Below are 19,592 nucleotides of genomic sequence, written 5' to 3'. Positions count from 1 at the left end.
ACATGTTGGCTGATGATTTAATGGACTACGAAATTATTACTAATTCTAATATCCAAGAACTTTCGAAAGACCACCAAATAATAAGCATTTTGAAGCTGATAGTTTAGTTAGTTGGTTTTATACTACTGATTCATTTGCTTGATCTACTTGTGCTTAAAAGTAAGGGCTAATTCATGTTTTTTGTTTGTTTTAGACGTTTATGTTTAAGTATGACAGTGTTCACGGTGGAAGCATCATGAACTATAAAAGGCAAGGAGGAGGAGACCCTTCTTTTTGGTGTCTCACCTATTGCAGCTATGGTCATCTTTATGTCACTGTATTGTCTTACTGAATTATTTGAAGGGATGATTGGTTGTTTTCAAATGGATAATTTCAGAGTATATGTTTCGAGTCCACCGGTTAGTTTACCGACAAGGACAGCTGATGCACATTTGATTTGTTATATGTTATATTTTTTTTTAATTATGGATATGATGGGTTGTTTTAGATGTATTTCTTTTCTAATACGATGAGTTATATGATCAGGTGTAGAAAATTTGTTTTAGATGTATATCTTTTCTAATACGATGAGTTATATCTTTTCTAATGTGAGGAGGTGCAAAGAAGGTCATCATTTCTTGCCATAGTACGCTCCTTGTTCAACCGAAAAGGGATACAAACCAGACGTTCACATCAAACCAGACGTTCACATTGTTTCTTATGGTAGTTGCACTACTAAATGCCTTGCTCCCCTTGCAAAGTTAATTAGGTGTTTCAGCTGATGCGAGTTGTTCATGTGAAACTCTTTCTCATTCACATACCACTCTCTCTCTCTCTCTCTCTCTCTCTCAAATACCATGGGTATGCTTATGTTATTATTTTATTTATCGATTACTTATGTTCTTGTTATGATCTAATTTATATGTTTTTGTTTGGTTTGCTTATGCAGCACCAATCAAGGTTGGAATCAATGGTACGGATATAATCACTTATGATTATTATTTATGTATTTTGGTTATTTTAGTTGTTTTATTGTTTTTGATGTGTTAATAACTGATTCAGTTGTTTAGGTTTCGGAAGAATCGGTCGATTAGTTGCTAGAGTTGCTTTGCAAAGAGATGATGTGGAGCTTGTTGGTGTTAATGATCCATTTATCTCAACTGATTACATGGTAGTTATCATAATTCTTGTTAATTATTGTGTTTGTTTATGCTTAATTGGTTTTGATTGAGTTAGTTTATGTAGATTGGTGTTTTTAGCTTTTGTTATGTTCCATTTTATGTTGTATTACATGTTAGTTAGAGTATGTATTCTTTTTAATTTATTACTAGTGATTGTTATGTTTGATAATAAGCATGTCATAGATTTATTTAGTTGGTCTGAACTAATCGGTATTTGTTGTTTGATTTAGATATACTTTCAAGTATGATGTCATACGACTGATTGATTTGCTTGGTTTAGTTGAGCCGAAAAGTGTGAACTAGTTGTTGGTTGTTGTTTGTTCTAGGCATATATGTTCAAGTATGACAGTGTTCACGGTGCGTGGAAGCATCAAGAACTAAAAGTGAAGGATGAGAAGACCCTTCTTTTTGGTGAGAAGCCTATTGCTGTTTTCGGCTGCAGGTGTGGTCAGCATAACTGTCGTTGCACTGTGTTGATTGAATGATTTGATATAAATTGGTCGCTTGCAAATCGACTTACTAATTGTCAGTAGATGAAATTGCAGAAACCCAGAGGAGATCCCTTGGGCTGACACTGGTGCAGAGTATATTGTGGAGTCCACTGGTGTGTTTACCGACAAGGACAAGGCTGCTGCACATTTGAAGGTTTGTAATATGTTGAAATTGCTTAAATTTTATCTTACTGTTTCCTTAAATTGATCTTATCTCACTTCTTGGATGTCTGTCTTTATTCTGCAGGGAGGTGCAAAGAAGGTTATCATTTCTGCTCCTAGCAAGGATGCTCCCATGTTCGTTGTGGGTGTCAACGAGAAGGAATACACATCAGACCTTCACATTGTTTCTAATGCTGGTTGCACTACCAACGGCCTTGCTCCCCTTGCAAAGGTAATTAGCTGTTTCTGATGCGTGAGTTGTTATCCGTTGCTCAGGAAAGCTTAGACATCCAATTTAGTTTCGCGTCCAAATATGCAGGTGATCAATGATAGATTTGGCATTGTTGAGGGGCTTATGACAACTGTTCATTCAATTACGGGTGAGGAGGGTCATATTTTACCTTAGCTTGGAGATGCATATATGTTTCGTATTACAATGAGGTTGTTTAAATGAAATTTTTTAAGTATCAGCCACCCAGAAAACTGTTGATGGACCATCTTCCAAGGACTATAGAGGTGGAAGAGCTGCATCATTTAACATAATTCCTAGCAGCACTGGAGCTGCCAAGGTACTTGATATCAAACATGGTGATGTCATTTCACTGTGCTGTTTGAATTTGTTGATACAATTTTCTGGTCATTTGGTGTCCTGCTTTGTTATTAGGCTACTATTAAAGTGCTTCCTCAATTGAATGGGAAGTTGACCGGAATGTCCTTCAGAGTTCCCACTGTGGATGTTTCAGTTGTTGATCTTACTGTCAGGCTGGAAAAGAAGGCTACTTACGATAATATTAAAGCCGCTATTAAGTAAGCATTGTCAATATAGTAAACGTTTATCATTCTTGTTAAGTCCATTTCCCATAGAAAACATGAGGCCGTGCGATGTAAAAAAAACGTTGGTCGTCGCAGAATTTTATAAGCGCATTGTCAATTAGTAATGGTTATCGTTCTTGTTAAGTCCATCGCCCATAGAGAATGTTGCAGCATACATCTGTGTTGTCTTCAATGCATGTTACGAGATCAAGAACCTTGCATGCATCTGCTGTTGCTTGTGTACTATTATGCTTTTTAGGAATTTAATATATTGTTTCTTATAAATGTTGTTTCGTACTTGTCAGGGAGGAGTCTGAGGGAAAGCTCAAGGGAATCTTGGGTTACACCGAAGATGATGTGGTTTCCACAGACTTTGTTCGTGACAGCAGGTGTGTTTCGTATCGTTTTGTTTTTCCCAATTTTATTGTCTTCGCTGTGACTCGGCATATAAAAAAGTAGTGCTTCTGCATATCAGCAAGCCTGTTCCATGGCAGTTGATTACTTGCAAGTTAATATTTTTAATACTAATAAATGATCAAATAAAAGTCTATGATGATGCTGTTGCATATTCTGGTTTTCACTTTAGTAGTGCTGAGAAAGATATCCTATTTCCTTGCAACTAACAATTTAGAAATTTCAGGTCAAGCATCTTTGATGCCAAAGCTGGAATTGCTCTAAATGACAACTTTGTGAAGCTTGTTTCGTGGTACGACAATGAATGGGGATACAGGTAAACAATCGTAGTTTTTATGATGGTTCAGACAGAGCTTAACATCTTTGTAAGCCACATTACTAGATTATGGAGCCACAAAAGGTGTTTTACATTGTTTGCATGTACTAGTTTTTCACTGAGTATTTTGGGTTAGCTAATTGTTTCTGTGTCCACTGCAGCACCCGAGTGGTTGACTTGATCGTTCACATGGCATCTGTCAAGTGAGTTGTGCCTACTCCGGCTACCAGCAGCATGCGAGTGGTTGTCATCTTTCGAGGTGTTGAGCTGAAGATATTTTCGCAGGATAGTTTACGGGAAAATCTACTTTCAAACTGTATCCTTAAACACATTTTCTCGACGTTCATAAATCTTCTGTTAAGATAATTTCTCTCCACTGTAATACACGATATAATGCATCTGACACGATATTAAAGTTTGGCTATCATTTGGTGATGTGAGTTATTGGCACGCAAATAAATCTCTTGGTGTGATTTTTTCCTGATATGCTAGTTAGCTGAACAAGTATTGAATATATACTCTACACATGTATCATTAAAACTCTAGTTGAGTGTGAAAAAATGAAGCAAAAAAGTCTGTGGAGACATGGCCCTCAATAGACATTAAGCAATTTAAATGTTTAAGATAATTTAAACTGATTACTGTGCTTGTTCCTCTTCTAACTTTTGCTATTGTAAGCATCTTGATCTTTTATGTAGCTAATTTAGATCACAGAAGATAAAAAAGCATACGGCCCTGGACTTGTCCATGAAGCTAGCTACCTGGTTTAGCAAGCTTCCATTTCTCCGTGCCTCCTTGATGATGATTATTTTTTTATTTATTTGTTTCACTTTTTATTTTTATTTTTTAGTTGGCAAATACATTTCACCAATATTTAAGTGGAAGTTTTAGTATGATTAGGTGGTCATTTTATGGTAATTATTAATGTTTTTTTTTCGAAATGAGCGTACTTGCATTAAAATCAAATAGCCTCTTCGGCAATAATACAACTAATAAAATTTGGAGCAGTAGATAACCACTCCTGAGAGTCTGACATAGAACACGTAGCTTGCGCAAGCAAGTGAGCTACTGTATTCACACACCTCGGACAATGAATCACTAACACCTCATTAAAGTGTTTAAGAATTTCTTTACAATCGTCGATGATCGTATCAAAGTATGAATATCTTTCCTCCCCGTCAATTGCATCCACCACTGTTTGAGCATCACATTCGAAGATACATCTATAATTCCTCCTCTCTTTCGTCCAGGAGAGCGCCTCACGAAGACCTATTGCTTCTACTTTTCTCGGCTGCAAGCTTCCTGGGCTCACCATGCCACGGCCTCGAATAAACTGCCCATTGCTATCTCGCATAACACATTTAATACCCATCTTCCCTGTTCTTACCTGACACACAGCATATGTGTTGATTTTAAACCACCCATCAGGAGGTTTCGACCATTTTCTTCTTCCTAGAGCTTGCTGTGATCTCTGCTTTTCCATCTCCTTTGTAGCACGCATCCACTCTGCAAACATACTATTTGATCTGGACTGTACCCCAAAGCTGGAGCCATCGACTTGATTTCATACCCAGTTATTTCGTCATTTCCATAAGGACCAACACACCATCCCTATCATACTACATCTCTCCCTGTTATATTGCTGAAACACTCGCTGCAGCAACGACAAAGTCGTCTCATTTGCCAGCGGTTGCATGATATCTACCAGTCCCATACGACTCCACACCTCTTTTGCAAAACAACAGCTAAACATCACATAAATCTCACTCTCCACCGTAGATTGACACCATGCACACCTGGAATCCACATCTACATGCTTCTTCCTCAACGCCTCAGTAGTAGGTACCACCCCTCAACATAACCTCCATATAAAATTAATAACTTTACTCGGCAGATTCAATCCCCCGAGCTTCTTCCAAAATTTTTTTCCCGGACATTCCAACTCTCCCCTTACCTTCCTATAACAACTCTTAACCGTAAACTTACCTTCTTCATCAAACAACCAATATCAAGAATTCGTTTTGCTCCTTAGTGGAATTCGAACTTGCTTAATTAGTTCATAATCCCTCGAGTTGCATATATCCCTTAAAATATCCTCATCCCATCTTCTTTAATTTTATACAAACAAACTGTCGACAGTGGCTTCTTGTAGCTCTTCCGGCATATCAGTGGTCAAATAACCATTTTCCATGGAAGGCAACCATGGAACATGCCAAATTCTTGTGATTTTACCATCCCCGATACGACGTCTACAACCCTTATTCATTACTTCTTGTGTTGCCATCAAACTCTTCCAAACGTAACTCGGGTTTTGACCAATTTTTGCTTCCAGAAAACATGACTTAGGAAAATATCTAGCTGTTAACAACTTCGTCACCAGTGGGTTTGCTTCAGTAATTACTCGCCAAACCTGTTTTGCTAGTAATGCAAGATTAAATTCTCTTAAGCTTTTAAACCCTAAACCTCCACCTTCTTTAACATCACATAATTTATCCCATGCTAGCCACCTGATACCTCTGCCTACTTCGCCATTCCCCCACTAAAAAGCGTTCATCTGATTTTCAATTTTATCACAAACTTCCACCGAAATTAGCATCATATTCATCCAAAAATTTGGAATCACCTGAGCTGCTAATTTCAATAATCTTACTTTCCCCGTCTTCGAAATCTTTTGGTTCTGCCATACCTGCAACTTTTGATCAACTTTTTCTGACAGAAACGAGAACGTTTCTATTTTCTTTTTCCCAACACTCATTGGCATTCCTAAATACCTTTGAGGGGTCTGCTGCTCAACCACTCCCAGCTGTGCACACACCTCTTCTTTGTCAGCTGTCGTTGTATTTTTTGAGAAAGACACTGAAGACTTCGTGTAATATATCATTTTCCCTGATATACTTTCATATTTGCTCAAAATATTTTTCATTACACCAGTTTCTGCTTTTGTGGCACGAAAGAAGAAATAACAATCGTCCACAAAAAGTAAATGAGATATCGTAGGTGCACCCCTCGTGATTGTACATCCATGAATTAATCCCACATCTTCATTACGATGAATAATGGCGCTAAGCCCTTCAACACACATTATATATAAGTAAGGGGATATCAGATCCCCTTGTCTCACCCCTCTATACGGTCTGACCTCTCCAAACACTTTTCCTTTATGACAGAAACTATATGTCAGAGACGTTACTAGCCCCATAATTCTTTCGATCCACATTTCTGAAAAACCAAGCTTTGCCATTATATTACGGATAAAGTCCCATTCAAGCATGTCATATGCTTTCGAAATATCAATTTTGAACCCCGCTATACCATTTCTTCCTTGAGACAACCTCTTCATATAATGATTAATCTCGAAAGCGATTAATGCATTATCAATTAGTAGTCGTCCTTCAATAAAGGCGCTTTGCTTTTCCGAAATCAAATTTCCCAAACATATCTTCAAACGATTGGCTAGTACTTTTGACAAAATCTGGATCAAAACATTGCATAGTGAGATAAGATGAAGCTCAGACATAACTTGCGGCTTCTTCACTTTTGGGATTAAAAAAACTAATGTTTGGTTAATTCCTTCCGGTAGTGCACCCGTATTCATAAACTCCTTATAAAATTTCACCACATCTCGACCTAAAATACCCCGATAAGTTTGAAAGAAGGCCGGATTTAATCCATCCCTACCTGCAGCTTTCTCCGGATGCATGGAAAATATCGCACTCTTAACTTCCATCACCGTAATCTCCCTTGTCAACTCTCTATTCTCTTAATCTGTTACCTGGTTTACCACTTCTCTGTCTGCCAACTTACCATTACTACACGTCGATTTAAACAGCTCCATAAAATAATTCGTCACTACCCCTTGTATTCCCTCCTCTATCTCCTGCCATTCACTTGCCCGGTTTTTTATACGCTAAAAATCATTTTACTTTTCCGAGCTGATACAAACCTATGAAAAAACTTTGTGTTTCGATCCCCGTTTTGCAACAAAAAAATCTTTGCCCGCTATTTTCAGTACACTTCTTTCTTCTCCAATAAATTCAAATATTCCCGCCGAACCTTGTTATACGCTTGAATACCAGTTACATCTCTCTGACTTCGAAGCTTTCTTAACTGTGATCGATACTCCACTAACTTTCTTTTAAACTCTATACGTTGTCCTCCCCCCCATTCATCGAGTTTTAAACAAACCAAATTCATTTTTTCTAAGATGTTCCTAATTACATTAGAATCCCAACTATTTTTAACCAGGTTAAAATATTCTTTCTCTTTAATCCATACATTTTCGAATCTGAATCTCCTCCTATTTTCCATGTACACTTTTTTGTTAAGTTGCAATAGAAGAGGTAACTGGTCTGAGGTTGCAACCTCGATCACTTTCACTTCTGCTTCTGAAAACATATCACACCAACTCGGCGTAGCCAATCCACGATCTAATCTTTCTTGTATCCAGTTTTGACCACCTCGTGACTTCTCCCATATAAATCTTTCCCCAACAAACTCCAACTCTCGTAAATTACTGTCTTTAATCGCCTCACTAAAGCCATTCAAACACCACCTCGGATGATCGCGCCCCCTTTTTTTTCCGTCCACAAAAAGCAAGTTATTAAAATCCTCAACTATACACCACGACAAGTTAGATTTACGAGCTAAACTTCGAATTAAATCCCATGAATCATACCGTTTCCCCTCTCTGGAAATCCATAAAACCCGGTATATCTCCAGCGACCTACTTGATCATTCTCTACCTCGAAATCAATATAATTTCTTGTACTTTCTTTAACTACACATGCATCTTCATTCTTCCACATTAATACTAATCCTCCACTGTGCCCTATCGCATCCACCACCACACATCCTGCATAGTTAAGCTCCTAAAAAACCGCCTCAACCTTATTCTTCGTAGTTAAACTTTCAGAAAGAAAAATAAAATTGGGCTTATACTGTTGTGTGATTTCTTTTAGAAATCGAACTGTGTGTGGTTGGCACAGCCCACAACAGTTCCAAGCTAAGCAACTCATTGTGTCAGGTGGGCCTGGTTCACGGGTCCCGCTTCTATCCCGTTTTTTGGCCCATTTGTTGGGTTGAGCCCATCCCCTTTATTCTCTGCATTTTCTCCCGTAACTAATTCATTTTCCACTCTTTTTTTTTGCATCAACTATTGTAGTATTATTTTCAAAGCTTCCATCCCCCACATATCCCACCTTGTGATTTGAAAAATAATTATCACCCATTTCCCTCTCCTGAAATTTTGACACAATCCTTATCCCCCCAACCTCTCCTCCAATTTCGGCTACCTTTCCGTCAATTTCCATAAACCGCGCAGCCACCGTCCCTCTGCCGCCCACGGTGTTTTCCTGATTATTTCCTCTGCCTTTCTCCGCCCAAGCCTTACCTTCATCATTTCCATCCCTTAACCATTTAGCACCCAAGTTCTGAGCATTTGAATTTCTAGTTGGTGCTCGTAACCACACTTCATATGCCTTCGTTATCTCCTTATCTGGATTATCATACACCAGATTACAGCCCCGCTCGAAATGTCTTAATAAACCATAAACAAAACAGAACATGCTTAGTCGTTCGTATTTGAAATTGACCCAGGTCCAGTCCCCTCCTTCCCTTTTGACTTTCATCATTCTTTTTATCGGCTTATTCACATCGATTATTACTCTATACGGGCATACATTCTCCAAGCACCACTCACATTTGTTGGATCAGATTTAACAAAACTCCCCACACTGTTCCCAATGTTCACCAGTATGTTCTGTGATACAAGCCCGTTCGGAAGGTCATAAACTTGTATCCAGATATCACTTTTGTTTAACTCAACCAGATGCGGATCCTCACTATCCTCCAGTTTATGATACACCAGCAGGCTTTGCTCAAAGGTACATGGCCCTCCATCCAATACTTTCTGCAAATTCAAGATATGATAAAATACGAAAGAATATCTATACCCCCCCCAAATAATGTATTTCCACTCCTTCTTTAGGTCGCCATAGCGAGGCAAGCACATTTTTCATAGCTGTAAAATTAATTTTTTTCTCTGTCAAAAACCTCCCAACTAATACATATGTTTTCTGATTTTTCCTGACCTCCCTCTCTGGAACAACCACTCCTCCTTCATCCTCCTCCTCCAGTGCCAATCTTGCATAAAGTTCTTCAAGACTTGTTGATGATGTTGCCATAATAATAAAGCAGATAAACGTAAAATGATACCAGTAAAAAAAGAGACTCTCTCACCTTGTCACATGAACAAGACAGATACCCTTGCAATCATGCAAGACTCAGGCGTGTATATGTTATTAATGTTTTAACTAACCTTGGTTTGCATTATTACGGCGGAGACTTTGTTTATTATGCGTGGTTTCACTAATAATAAATTCCTTTTAATTGTTTATGCCCTAAAATTTCATGAAGCAGTTTATGTACGCCTGAGGATTTATGTATCAATTATTTGTTGTCTTTCACATTGCACTTTTTGGATAGGATTATACAGAATTTTAATTTTATTTTGGTTGTTGGTTCACTAGTTTACCAGGATAGATTCACCGGTGCAGATTGCTGGAAAAGAAACACAAAAAAGAAAGATGTTGGAAAATTATTTACAGTAACAACATTTATTTGTCAATGAAAAGAAGAATGATCTTGAAAGATATTTGGCAGAAAAACCGGTCTGTCTAATGACCCCCTGTTTTAATATCCTGGATTGGTGGAAGGATAATTCAGGTAAATATAAATTTCTGTCAATGATGGCTAAAGATGTCCTTGCAGTTCCTGTGTCTAATGCTGCCTCTGAATTGGCATTTAGCACTAGTGGTCGTATTTTAGACTCATTTCAGAGTTCTTTAAGTCCGAAAATATTGGAGGCATTAGTATGCAGTCAAAGCTGGTTAAGGGAGGGTTACGGAGGTGCCAAATCACGAGTTCATTTAGATGAAGCTGAATTTTATAAGTTTCTTGAAGAAGGTACACGATTCACAATACACCACCTATTATGTGTCCTGTATTATGCACTAGTCTTCACTCTGCAGTATCATATTTCCTTTATTATATTCTGTTGTACTCATATATTATTTATGCAATTTTTTTTTGTAGAAAATGAAAAGAAGTCCAGGGATAGCGCCACTTCAAATGACAAGATAATCAACATCGGTGACGAGTGACTCAACAAACAGTTATATGAACTGAACTGAAGTTGAACTTTTATCGAAATGCTGAATTATGTAACTTTTAATTTTGTTATTAAGACTTAGTTTTATCGGATGAAATGCTCTTTTGACGTGTAACTTAACACTTAACTATTTTATAATTTGTCTGAACTTAAAAAAATGGGATGTACCAACTTAACTACTAAGTTAATTAAGTACTGGTAAGTAGATTAAGTACCGGTTGGACTTAGCATAGTTCTGAGTTGCAACTTGCAAGTACTATTTTGTAACTTTATTATTGTTGATCAGGCCATGTTATTACATTATTTTTTAAAAAAAATTATTGTTAAACCGATCAACCCGGCCCGACCCGAACCGAACCGAGGTACAGAGGGTAGGGTTTGGTTATAGGATTATTATTTTTATAATGGGTTCAATTTTGATAAAACCGATCTAAATGGGTCGGGTCATTAAAATTCTTGTAACCCGGTCAAACCAACCCGCGGGCACCCCTATTAAAAGGGGACGAGGGCAAAAAGAGCCAATAAAAGGCCGTACATGGGTATAAAAGATATAGTTTTATCCTTGTCTCACTAAATGATCACTTACATCGGCTAATACAAGATTTGTTTCAGATTTCTTAAAAAATATAACTTATTACTTAAATTGAAAAGTGTCCTATAATTTGAGGTAAACATAGTAACTTATAAATTATTTAGGTGTTGGATAATTTGTTGATAATGTGTTCGGTAAATAATAACTTATAAGTTATAATTTTTTTTGAAACAAAATTAAAATATAAATTACAAATGTCATTAATAATTTTTGAAGCCATTATTTTATATACAACAATCTCTCTCTCTCCAACTCTCCGTCTCTTATTCATCATTATCCCTGCCACAGCTTTTCCGACAGAATCATTTATCTCTGTCTAAAGCGATCGCTGATTGGAGCCTCATTATTTTTTCGGCGATTGAGCTGTATTTTGTTCCTTCCCCGATGGATAGTTTCGATTCCAAATCATGTAGCATGTTATTCAGTTCATTTTCAGTAATTTTGCTGTGTAATTGGTGATTATTTTCGAATTTGGTGGGTTTGTAAATGGTGTTTGTGGTATGTAGACGGTGGTGATGTGGTGGTTGTGAATAGTGATTATTGTTATGATTTAGATTTAAATTTGGTGATTTTTGTTTTGATTTTGGTGGACAATGTTAATAAAGGAAGTTGTGAGCAGTTGTTGTGGCCAGAAACAATTGTTGAATGTGGTGATTTTCATTTTTTGTTGGTGAATTTTTGTTTTGATGAAGTTCTTCGGAGTTGATAAATAGAGCAGGTGGCCGGATCTGATGGACAAAAATCATGGCTGTATGTGGTGATTTTTCTTTTCCATCGGTGATTTTTCATTTGCTGGTGGTGATCTTTTGTATTCCGGTGGTGATTTTATATTTGCCGGTGGTGATTTATGTTTGCCGGTGGTGATTTTCTGGTGATCGCCGGAGGTAATGGTGGTCACCGGTGGTGGTGGTGGCCGAAATTGGTAATTGATGGTAAGTAGAAAGAAGAAGATGGAATAGATAATGGTTGGAGAAGATGATAATATTTAAAATGAATGGTCTAGATTAAAAATATATTTAAATTTTTATGGTTAAGATTAGATCTCATATCTCACCAAAAAAAAGGTTCTCAATGGAGTAAGACCACATATACATATATATATATATATATATATATATATATATGCGTCTCACATTATAGGTAGCAAATGACTTTACCTTGGATGTAGTTCTTCTCATCGCAGCAAATGACTTTACCTGTATAAGCTGGATGTGGTTCTTCTCATCGCAATAGACGCACCATGGACAAATATCACTACAAAACAATGACAAGATGCATCCTTTTACAAAGGGCTTGATATTTAAAGGGGACGAGGGCGAAAAGAGCCAATAAAAGGCCGTACATAGGTATAAAAGATATAGTTTAATCCTTGTCTCACTAAATAATCACTTACATCGGCTAACACTGAGCCCGTTTGAGATTTCTTAAAAAATGTAACTTATTACTTAAAGTTGAAAAGTGTCCTATAAGTGATGTGAACATAGTAATTTATAAGTTATTTAGGTGTTGGATAATTTGTTGATAATGTGTTTAATAAATAATAACTTATAAGTTATAATTTTTTTTGAAACAAAATTAAAATATAAATTATAAATGTCATTAATAATTTTTAAAGACATTATTTTATATATAACCATTTTTTTGTCATATTGTATAGGGTAGGTACTGGTATACGACACACGAACACGATACGAAATAACACGGATAATTAATGTTTGAATTCGAAAATTTGGTACACGAACGCGAATGTACACGAACACGAAAAAACACGAATATAATTAGTGTCGGGTTTGGGTTTCCGATATAGGTACACGACACGGAACGAAAGTACACGCAATAAATAAATAATTCAATTTTTAAAAATATATAATATACATATATATAATATATACCAAATGTGAATTTTACCTATTCTAATTAACACACATATATATATAATTGTAAATATTAAAATATATTTTATTATTCTTTGACTACGTGAGTGAGCACTTCACCATTTAATTATCTATTGCATTTTTTAATACTTAATATTTTTGTATATAATCTGTGTACTTTAGTGTACTAAAGCGGGTAAACAAGAAAATATTAGTTTCCGGTTAGTGTCACCAAATTGGTACACGAATACAAATCCGGGTCGGGTTTGAGTTTAAGGTTTGGCACAAAAAAATACGAAAGTACACAGAACGTTTGTACACGACCCAGAACGTTTGAGGTCTAAGGGTAGGTATGTACTCACGTAACTTAGGCGATCGCAAATTTTTTAATATGAAAGCACAAGTGTATTGTTGTAATTACATAATTTATTAAAAAAATTACAAATCTTTCATTAAAATATATAATATGTACTCGGGTAAAACTCCTAAGTAGGTACTTAGGAACATTTTTATCTTTTGTATATAACAATTTTAAATCATTATTTTTTTATTAAATAAACAAAATTTTGCAAGATCATGAGCTAATTTTTTTAAAAAAAAACACGTTAAAATACTAATACTAATAAAGATAGATATACATGGGAATGAGAATTAAAGAATGGGAATTAAGAGATACAAGTAAAATATATTAACCTAATTTAACATGAGATGGGATGAGAAAATAGCATATTCATTAATTTTTTTAATCACACTGCTTATGCTGATAAAAGAAAAAAAATTAGACCATTTGATTAATTACCCAACCACAACATAAATAATAGAAAACTGTTTTATATCATTTAAGAGGAATGTAGTGTATCCTAAACAGCCCCATAATCTTGCCTGCCTGATCTCTTTAAGCAACCATAAAATGTAAGATGCAACTCTAAATTATGTATACTTTTCTACTAGTTAAAACTATAATCAAATAACTTCCCAGTAAAAATAACAAGTGAATCATTAAGCACTCGAATCGAACGACGTAAGAAACAATATTCGGCGGGTTCTGGTGTTAAAATCTGACTCATTATATCTTTATCTGTGTCAAAGCACGCTATTATAGGTTGACAGCGATAATCATTCCATCTTGAACCCCAAAAATATGCCGTACCATTCAGAAACACCCAATTTTCTTCTAACAACATACCCGTCCGGATAACATTATCATCACTAATTCTTTTCCAAGAATGGGCGTTCAAACTATCTTTACAACTTTGAAATCATTAGCTTTATGACTGAATCCAAATGCTAGTGTAATCCATTTAGTACCACCAACACGCTCGAGAGCATCGGGAAGAAGTTTTATTTTTCTAATAGCCGGATTCCATAAGAATATTTTATTCTCGTATTCCAGTTCCTGGTGAGTATAACATATCAAGCCATGCGATGCAGCATACCAGTGTAGATATGACAAGCACCTGTGATACTCTTGATGTATTTTATAGTATTCTTCACACTGTTGATGTATTCTATAGTATTCTTTACACTGCACCTCATCAAAACGCAATGATAAAGAGGTAGGATTAATACGAGTCAAATCTTTATAGCAATCATACCTTTTTGGTCCAAAAAGAATATATTTTTTTTGTGAATTCGCGTGAGCCTTGATAAAGGAAGGACTCTGTATAAGATGATACCAAGATTTTTGAACACACCTGAACCTGAGGAGAGACTTTGCAGGAAGTCTTTGGAGTATTAGAGTTATGATTTCTTCAGGGATGTGTCTCCGGAGCCTTTTCATCTTTGCTGCTTCAAGATTACGAACCTGATAGATACTGGAAAAAAGAATTTCTAGAAAAATTATACCAGAAAAGAAAAGAATTTCTCACCCCTTGTACTTATGCATGCATGATTAGAATATATATATAGGGATGGAGCGGGGGAACCGAATTAGACGTGAATTAGGTTTTTTTATAAATCTTATTCCTAAAACAGCTAGAATTCATGCTTTCATATGCAAAGTTAAAAAAACGTGCCCCAGTCCCTGTCAAGCTCCCCTTGCAAAGTTAATTTGGTGTTTCTTATGGCCGGTAGTAAATGCCGAGCTCCCCTTGCAGAGTTAATTTGGTGTTTCAGCTGATGCGAGTTGTTAATGTGAATCTCTCTCCCTCCCCCCCCCCCTCTCTCTCTAATACCATGGGTATGCTTATATTGTTTTTTCAATTTTTATTTATCGATTACTTATTTACTTGTTATGATCTGATTTATATGTTTTTGTTCGGTTTGTTTATGTAGTCCCAATCAAGATCGGAATCAATGGTACCGATCTACTCACATATGACTCTAATTTACATATTTTGGTTTATTTTAGTTGTTTTATTGTTTTTGATGTGTTAATGATTGATTTAGTCGTTTAGGTTTCGGAAGAATCGGTCGATTAGTTGCTAGAGTTTCTCTGCAGAGATGATGTGGAGCTTGTTGGTGTTAATGATCCATTTATATATCAGCCACCCAGAAAACTGTTGATGGACCATCTTCCAAGGACTATAGAGGTGTAAGAGCTGCATCATTTAACATAATTCCTAGCAGCACTGGAGCTGCCAAGGTACTTGATATCAAACATGGTGATGTCACTTCACTGTGCTGTTTGAATTTGTTGATACAATTTTCTGGTCATTTGGTGTCCTGCTTTATTATTAGGCTACTGTAAAAGTGCTTCCTCCATTGAATGGGAAGTTGACCGGAATGTCCTTCAGAGTTCCCACTGTGGATGTTTCAGTTGTTGATCTTACTGTCAGGCTGGAAAAGAAGGCTACTTACGATAAAATTAAAGCCGCTATTAAGTAAGCATTGTCAATATAGTAAACGCTTATCATTCTTGTTAAGTCCATTTCCCATAGAAAACATGATACAATGGGATGTAAAAAATACGTTGGTAGTCGCAGCATTTTATATGTGCATTGTCAATTAGTAATGGTTATCGTTCTTGTTAAGTCCATCGCCCATAGAGAATGTTGCAGCATACATCTGTGTTGTCTTCAATGCTTGTTACGAGATCAAGAACCTTGCATGCATCTGCTGTAGCTTATGTACTATTATGCTTTTTAGGAATTTAATATATTGTTTCTTATAAATGTTGTTTCGTACTTGTCAGGGAGGAGTCTGAGGGAAACCTCAAGGGAATCTTGGGTTACACCGAAGATGATGTGGTTTCCACAGACTTTGTTCGTGACAGCAGGTGTGTTTCGTATCGTTTTATTTTTCCCAATTTTATTTTCTTCGCTGTAACTCTGCATATAAAAAAGTAATGCTTCTGCATATCAGCAAGCCTGTTCCATCGTAGTTGATTACTTGCAAGTTAATATTTTTAATACTAATAAATGATCAAATAAGAGTCAATGCTGATGCTGTTGCATATTCTGGTTTTCACTTCAGTGGTGCTGAGAAAGATGTCCTATTTCCTTGCAACTAACAATTTAGAAATTTCAGGTCAAGCATCTTTGATGCCAAAGCTGGAATTGCTCTAAATGACAACTTTGTGAAGCTTGTTTCGTGGTACGACAATGAATGGGGGTACAGGTAAACAATCGTAGTTTTTATGATGGTTCAGACAGAGCTTAACATCTTTGGAAGCCACAGTACTAGATTATGGAGCCACAAATGGTGTTTTACATTGTTTACATGTACTAGTTTTTGGCTTAGCCTAATTGTTTCTGTGTCCACTGCAGCACCCGAGTGGTGGACTTGATCGTTCACATGGCATCTGTTAAGTGAGTTGTGCCTACTCCGGCTAGCAGCAGCTTGATATTCTAAATAAATTATGGGAAGTTTTTTTAGGGTTTGTCTCTCTCATCTTGTTAGGTGTTTATCTGAAGACTGCTTAGGGTAGAATGTGAAAAACTCTCTTTCGGTATCTCATTAGACTTGAGTATTTCCTGGTTGCTTTTCAGACGGATGAAATAATTTAAGACTTGAACTCCATGGTCCTTATGATTTTCGATTTTGGTTTTTATCTGTTGTCTTCAGTTATGTTATCAAACTTGAATCAACTCATTATTTATGACACAGTTATAGGGTTATTATCACTCCATGATTAAGATAGCATCTCCAATCTACACATGATCGAAGTGTTTAAGGACCAGACTCTGATTGTTCTTGACATCATATGAATATATCGCACTCGTATTCCAAATCTTCGTTGGTATAACATATCAACCCTTATGATGCAGCAGCATACCATTGTACATGCGAGCACCATGTTGGATTCTCAATACTTTAACTGATATTAACATTTAATTGCAAATTTGAAGGATGATAAGTTATATGGCTTCCTTAGAAACATAGAAGTGTTTTGCTCATGTTGGCAGATAATTCAATGAATTTTAAAATATCACTATTTTACCCAAGAACCATTGCTGGAGCTTCTAAGTAATAAGCATTTTAGAGCTGATATTTTTTTTTTGTTTAATCTAATTTATATGAAGCTCAGATCACGGTTTGTGGGTCTGCACAACGGAGAGATGACTCCGAGTGTTGAAGGGCACTGGCAGGCGGCAGCTTCCCAGGAACAACGAACAAAGGGGTAACAACTAACAAGTCCATCAAGGTTTAATATTTCCCACTCAAGTTCCCCACTGAAAGACAGTAACAATGGAAACTGTTGAGGATAAGTCTAGATAATGTTAATTGATTAATGTTAAGCTTGCTGGTGATGCTTAGGCAGGTGAGTTGTGCTATATCAAGCTTAATAAGTAAAACAATGCTGAAGTTGTGCAACATTGATTTCGGTCTTTTAACAATGATAGTCACTTGATCAGCAGAGTATTTGTACTATCTGAAATGAACTATGCTTCAATATCAATGAAGAATACAGAAAAATAAGTCATTGATGACATTTTCTTGTTTATTTATCCAACAATATCTTTTCTCCTGTGTTAATCACTCTAAGGACTAATTAGACTTTGCATGAAACATAAGTTGAGCCAGATCCTAAAATATGAAAATACAAGTCTTTATAATACAAAGAACAAAGCATTCTGCATCTAAAGAGGACGCAATCAAAATAGATAGTAACATCTAAAGCATAATAAGATTCAACAATAGAGCAAATCATGAAACAAATAAAAACATCCAAAGATTTTCATCTGAGACATTGTGTTGTTGTTTTTGACCTCCTTCTGTTCTTCCTGTTCTCGCCCCAGTTATTAGGTGAGACAAGGCTCTCAACAAAAGTTATCCCAACCTCAAATTTGTATGGCAATCCAATAACTCTCATATACCTGCACACCAGACCCTCTTTTGCACCAGAACCCCTTCTTTTTGCACCAGAAACCAGCAAGAAGGGTTTATAAAATCCCATCCCAACTAAGTTATCTATCGATGGCACGAAACAAGAATGACCATCAACAGCAATTAGCAGTTTGATGCAAGATCTGATCGCGCCATCTCCCTGCATCACCCACAACTCAGCTATAGTATTAAACACATTCATGTTTATCAGACAAAGGCACCCCTCATGTATCCCCAGTCTCCGAAATCTACATCTTGAATCAAATATCCCATTAGGCACTGCCAATCTGGAGAATTCCTTGCTAGCTATATTAAATTCTACGATAAGCAACGAAGAATGATTATGATTTGCAGCTAACCAATAGATAGACCCTCCAACTAAAATTCCTGCAGCATGCTCATTATCCAAAAAACCAGACATGACAGATTCAACACCCTTCCATTGCTTTGTTTTAAGCGTATAGATATAAACAAATGCATCTTTTTCCTCGTATTTATAAACTATAGCAACAACTGCATAATCATCACAACTGGAATCATACCCTAATCCAAATAGGTTACAAGTACTTTTATTGGATCGATATCGACAAGGAAGAAGAGGCAACATGTTAAACTCTAAAGTTGTAGGATTAAGCAAGAACATACATTTGCGGTAATCTTCAACTAATATCAAACCATCACAAGAACCCCATACTCTAGACCACATGTTCTTGTTCTTGTTATCGCGGTACGTGAAAAGATTGAACTTCAACCTTGATGCAACTCCGTTACTATGGTTATTGTCGAAATGAACAGAGTACAGAGAACGTTCTGATTCGGGATTTCGACCGTCTTCAGGTTCAGCTGGTAAGAGTATGAGTTTAGTGATTGAGGTTTTGTTCAAATGAGATTTGATGAAATATGGATCGGAAATGAGAGAATTCCATGACTTTGAAACGCACTTGCAAATACCAAGAGACTTGGCATGCATGCATATGAAAATGCACGTTAAAAGCTCTACTGGCATAAGGTTAATGTAATCTACTTTTGCCATTTCAGCTCTTGGTATAAGAAAACTTTAGGAACCCTAAAAAGATCGATGAAGGTTAAAGAACAACTGCACTGCACATAAATAGCTAGCAATTGCTATGAGAAAAAAAACAGCAATTGCAAGATAATAGTATCAAATTTTGAAAATGTATGTTTCGTCAGTCTGATACCACAAAATATGGCCAAATTCAAATTCAAAATTTTGTAATTCCAATCTATCCAAGCTAATCTGTGCATGAAATTAGGAAGTTAGAACCTGCAGTCAGGGAGCCAGAAAGAGGTGGTTGGGGTTGCGAGCTAATATA

General features: G+C 36.4%; 3 protein-coding genes and 1 long non-coding RNA gene across 7 annotated transcripts; 3 read left to right on the top strand and 1 right to left on the bottom strand.

The window, feature by feature from the left end:
* The first annotated feature begins 519 nt into the window (after positions 1 to 519).
* On the top strand, positions 520 to 3,811 carry LOC141717611 (glyceraldehyde-3-phosphate dehydrogenase, cytosolic-like). 4 transcript variants are annotated; one of them, XR_012573702.1, is made up of 12 exons: positions 520 to 840; positions 929 to 952; positions 1,042 to 1,150; positions 1,487 to 1,602; positions 1,706 to 1,805; positions 1,899 to 2,045; positions 2,133 to 2,193; positions 2,285 to 2,382; positions 2,557 to 2,620; positions 2,932 to 3,015; positions 3,267 to 3,356; positions 3,518 to 3,811. XR_012573702.1 is itself a non-coding variant. In XM_074519762.1 (12 exons), exons 1-12 carry the CDS (start codon positions 761 to 763, stop codon positions 3,561 to 3,563), a joined length of 1,098 nt encoding a protein of 365 aa, XP_074375863.1. In that variant the 5' UTR covers positions 533 to 760; the 3' UTR covers positions 3,564 to 3,811. The 4 variants fall into 4 exon arrangements, 3 of the variants coding, with proteins under 3 accessions (XP_074375863.1, XP_074375864.1, XP_074375865.1); XM_074519762.1 differs by having other exon boundaries at positions 533 to 840; positions 2,478 to 2,620; XM_074519763.1 differs by having other exon boundaries at positions 542 to 840; positions 1,050 to 1,150; positions 2,478 to 2,620; positions 3,518 to 3,810.
* Positions 3,812 to 8,746: 4,935 nt separating this feature from the next.
* LOC141716704 (uncharacterized) lies at positions 8,747 to 10,662 on the top strand. Its single transcript, XR_012573298.1, has 3 exons — positions 8,747 to 9,238; positions 9,884 to 10,319; positions 10,449 to 10,662. It is a non-coding gene; the product is annotated as an uncharacterized LOC141716704 (long non-coding RNA).
* Positions 10,663 to 15,418: 4,756 nt separating this feature from the next.
* LOC141717616 (glyceraldehyde-3-phosphate dehydrogenase, cytosolic-like) lies at positions 15,419 to 17,875 on the top strand. Its single transcript, XM_074519768.1, has 5 exons — positions 15,419 to 15,574; positions 15,670 to 15,812; positions 16,124 to 16,207; positions 16,459 to 16,548; positions 16,698 to 17,875. The coding sequence occupies exons 2-5, from the start codon at positions 15,715 to 15,717 to the stop codon at positions 16,741 to 16,743; spliced, it is 318 nt and encodes a 105-aa protein (XP_074375869.1). The 5' UTR covers positions 15,419 to 15,574; positions 15,670 to 15,714; the 3' UTR covers positions 16,744 to 17,875.
* Positions 17,876 to 17,948: 73 nt separating this feature from the next.
* On the bottom strand, positions 17,949 to 19,326 carry LOC141717612 (F-box/kelch-repeat protein At3g06240-like). Its single transcript, XM_074519765.1, has 2 exons — positions 18,904 to 19,326; positions 17,949 to 18,771 (listed from the first exon to the last, which is right to left on the bottom strand). The coding sequence occupies exons 1-2, from the start codon at positions 19,289 to 19,291 to the stop codon at positions 18,110 to 18,112; spliced, it is 1,050 nt and encodes a 349-aa protein (XP_074375866.1). The 5' UTR covers positions 19,292 to 19,326; the 3' UTR covers positions 17,949 to 18,109.
* Positions 19,327 to 19,592: the final 266 nt, after the last annotated feature.

This window comes from Apium graveolens, chromosome 4 (genome assembly GCF_009905375.1).
Source record: "Apium graveolens cultivar Ventura chromosome 4, ASM990537v1, whole genome shotgun sequence".
Lineage (NCBI taxonomy): Eukaryota > Viridiplantae > Streptophyta > Magnoliopsida > Apiales > Apiaceae > Apium > Apium graveolens.
Note: the sequence above shows the minus strand (reverse complement) of the source record. Positions and strands in the feature narration are given on the sequence as shown.

What these genes read in the sequence shown, in the direction of transcription:
- LOC141717611 (XM_074519762.1), top strand. Translation starts at nt 761, where the DNA reads ATGCGAGTTGTTCATGTGAAACTCTTTCTCATTCACATACCACTCTCT. An exon ending in TTATCTCAACTGATTACATG is followed by an intron (nt 1,151 to 1,486) that starts GTAGTTATCATA and finishes TGTTTGTTCTAG; the next exon opens with GCATATATGTTCAAGTATGA. An exon ending in AATATTAAAGCCGCTATTAA is followed by an intron (nt 2,621 to 2,931) that starts GTAAGCATTGTC and finishes CGTACTTGTCAG; the next exon opens with GGAGGAGTCTGAGGGAAAGC.
- LOC141717616 (XM_074519768.1), top strand. Translation starts at nt 15,715, where the DNA reads ATGTCCTTCAGAGTTCCCACTGTGGATGTTTCAGTTGTTGATCTTACT. An exon ending in GACTTTGTTCGTGACAGCAG is followed by an intron (nt 16,208 to 16,458) that starts GTGTGTTTCGTA and finishes TAGAAATTTCAG; the next exon opens with GTCAAGCATCTTTGATGCCA. An exon ending in GACAATGAATGGGGGTACAG is followed by an intron (nt 16,549 to 16,697) that starts GTAAACAATCGT and finishes TGTCCACTGCAG; the next exon opens with CACCCGAGTGGTGGACTTGA.
- LOC141717612 (XM_074519765.1), bottom strand. Translation starts at nt 19,291, where the DNA reads ATGGCAAAAGTAGATTACATTAACCTTATGCCAGTAGAGCTTTTAACG. An exon ending in AGTTGAAGATTACCGCAAAT is followed by an intron (nt 18,772 to 18,903) that starts GTATGTTCTTGC and finishes ATGATTATGCAG; the next exon opens with TTGTTGCTATAGTTTATAAA.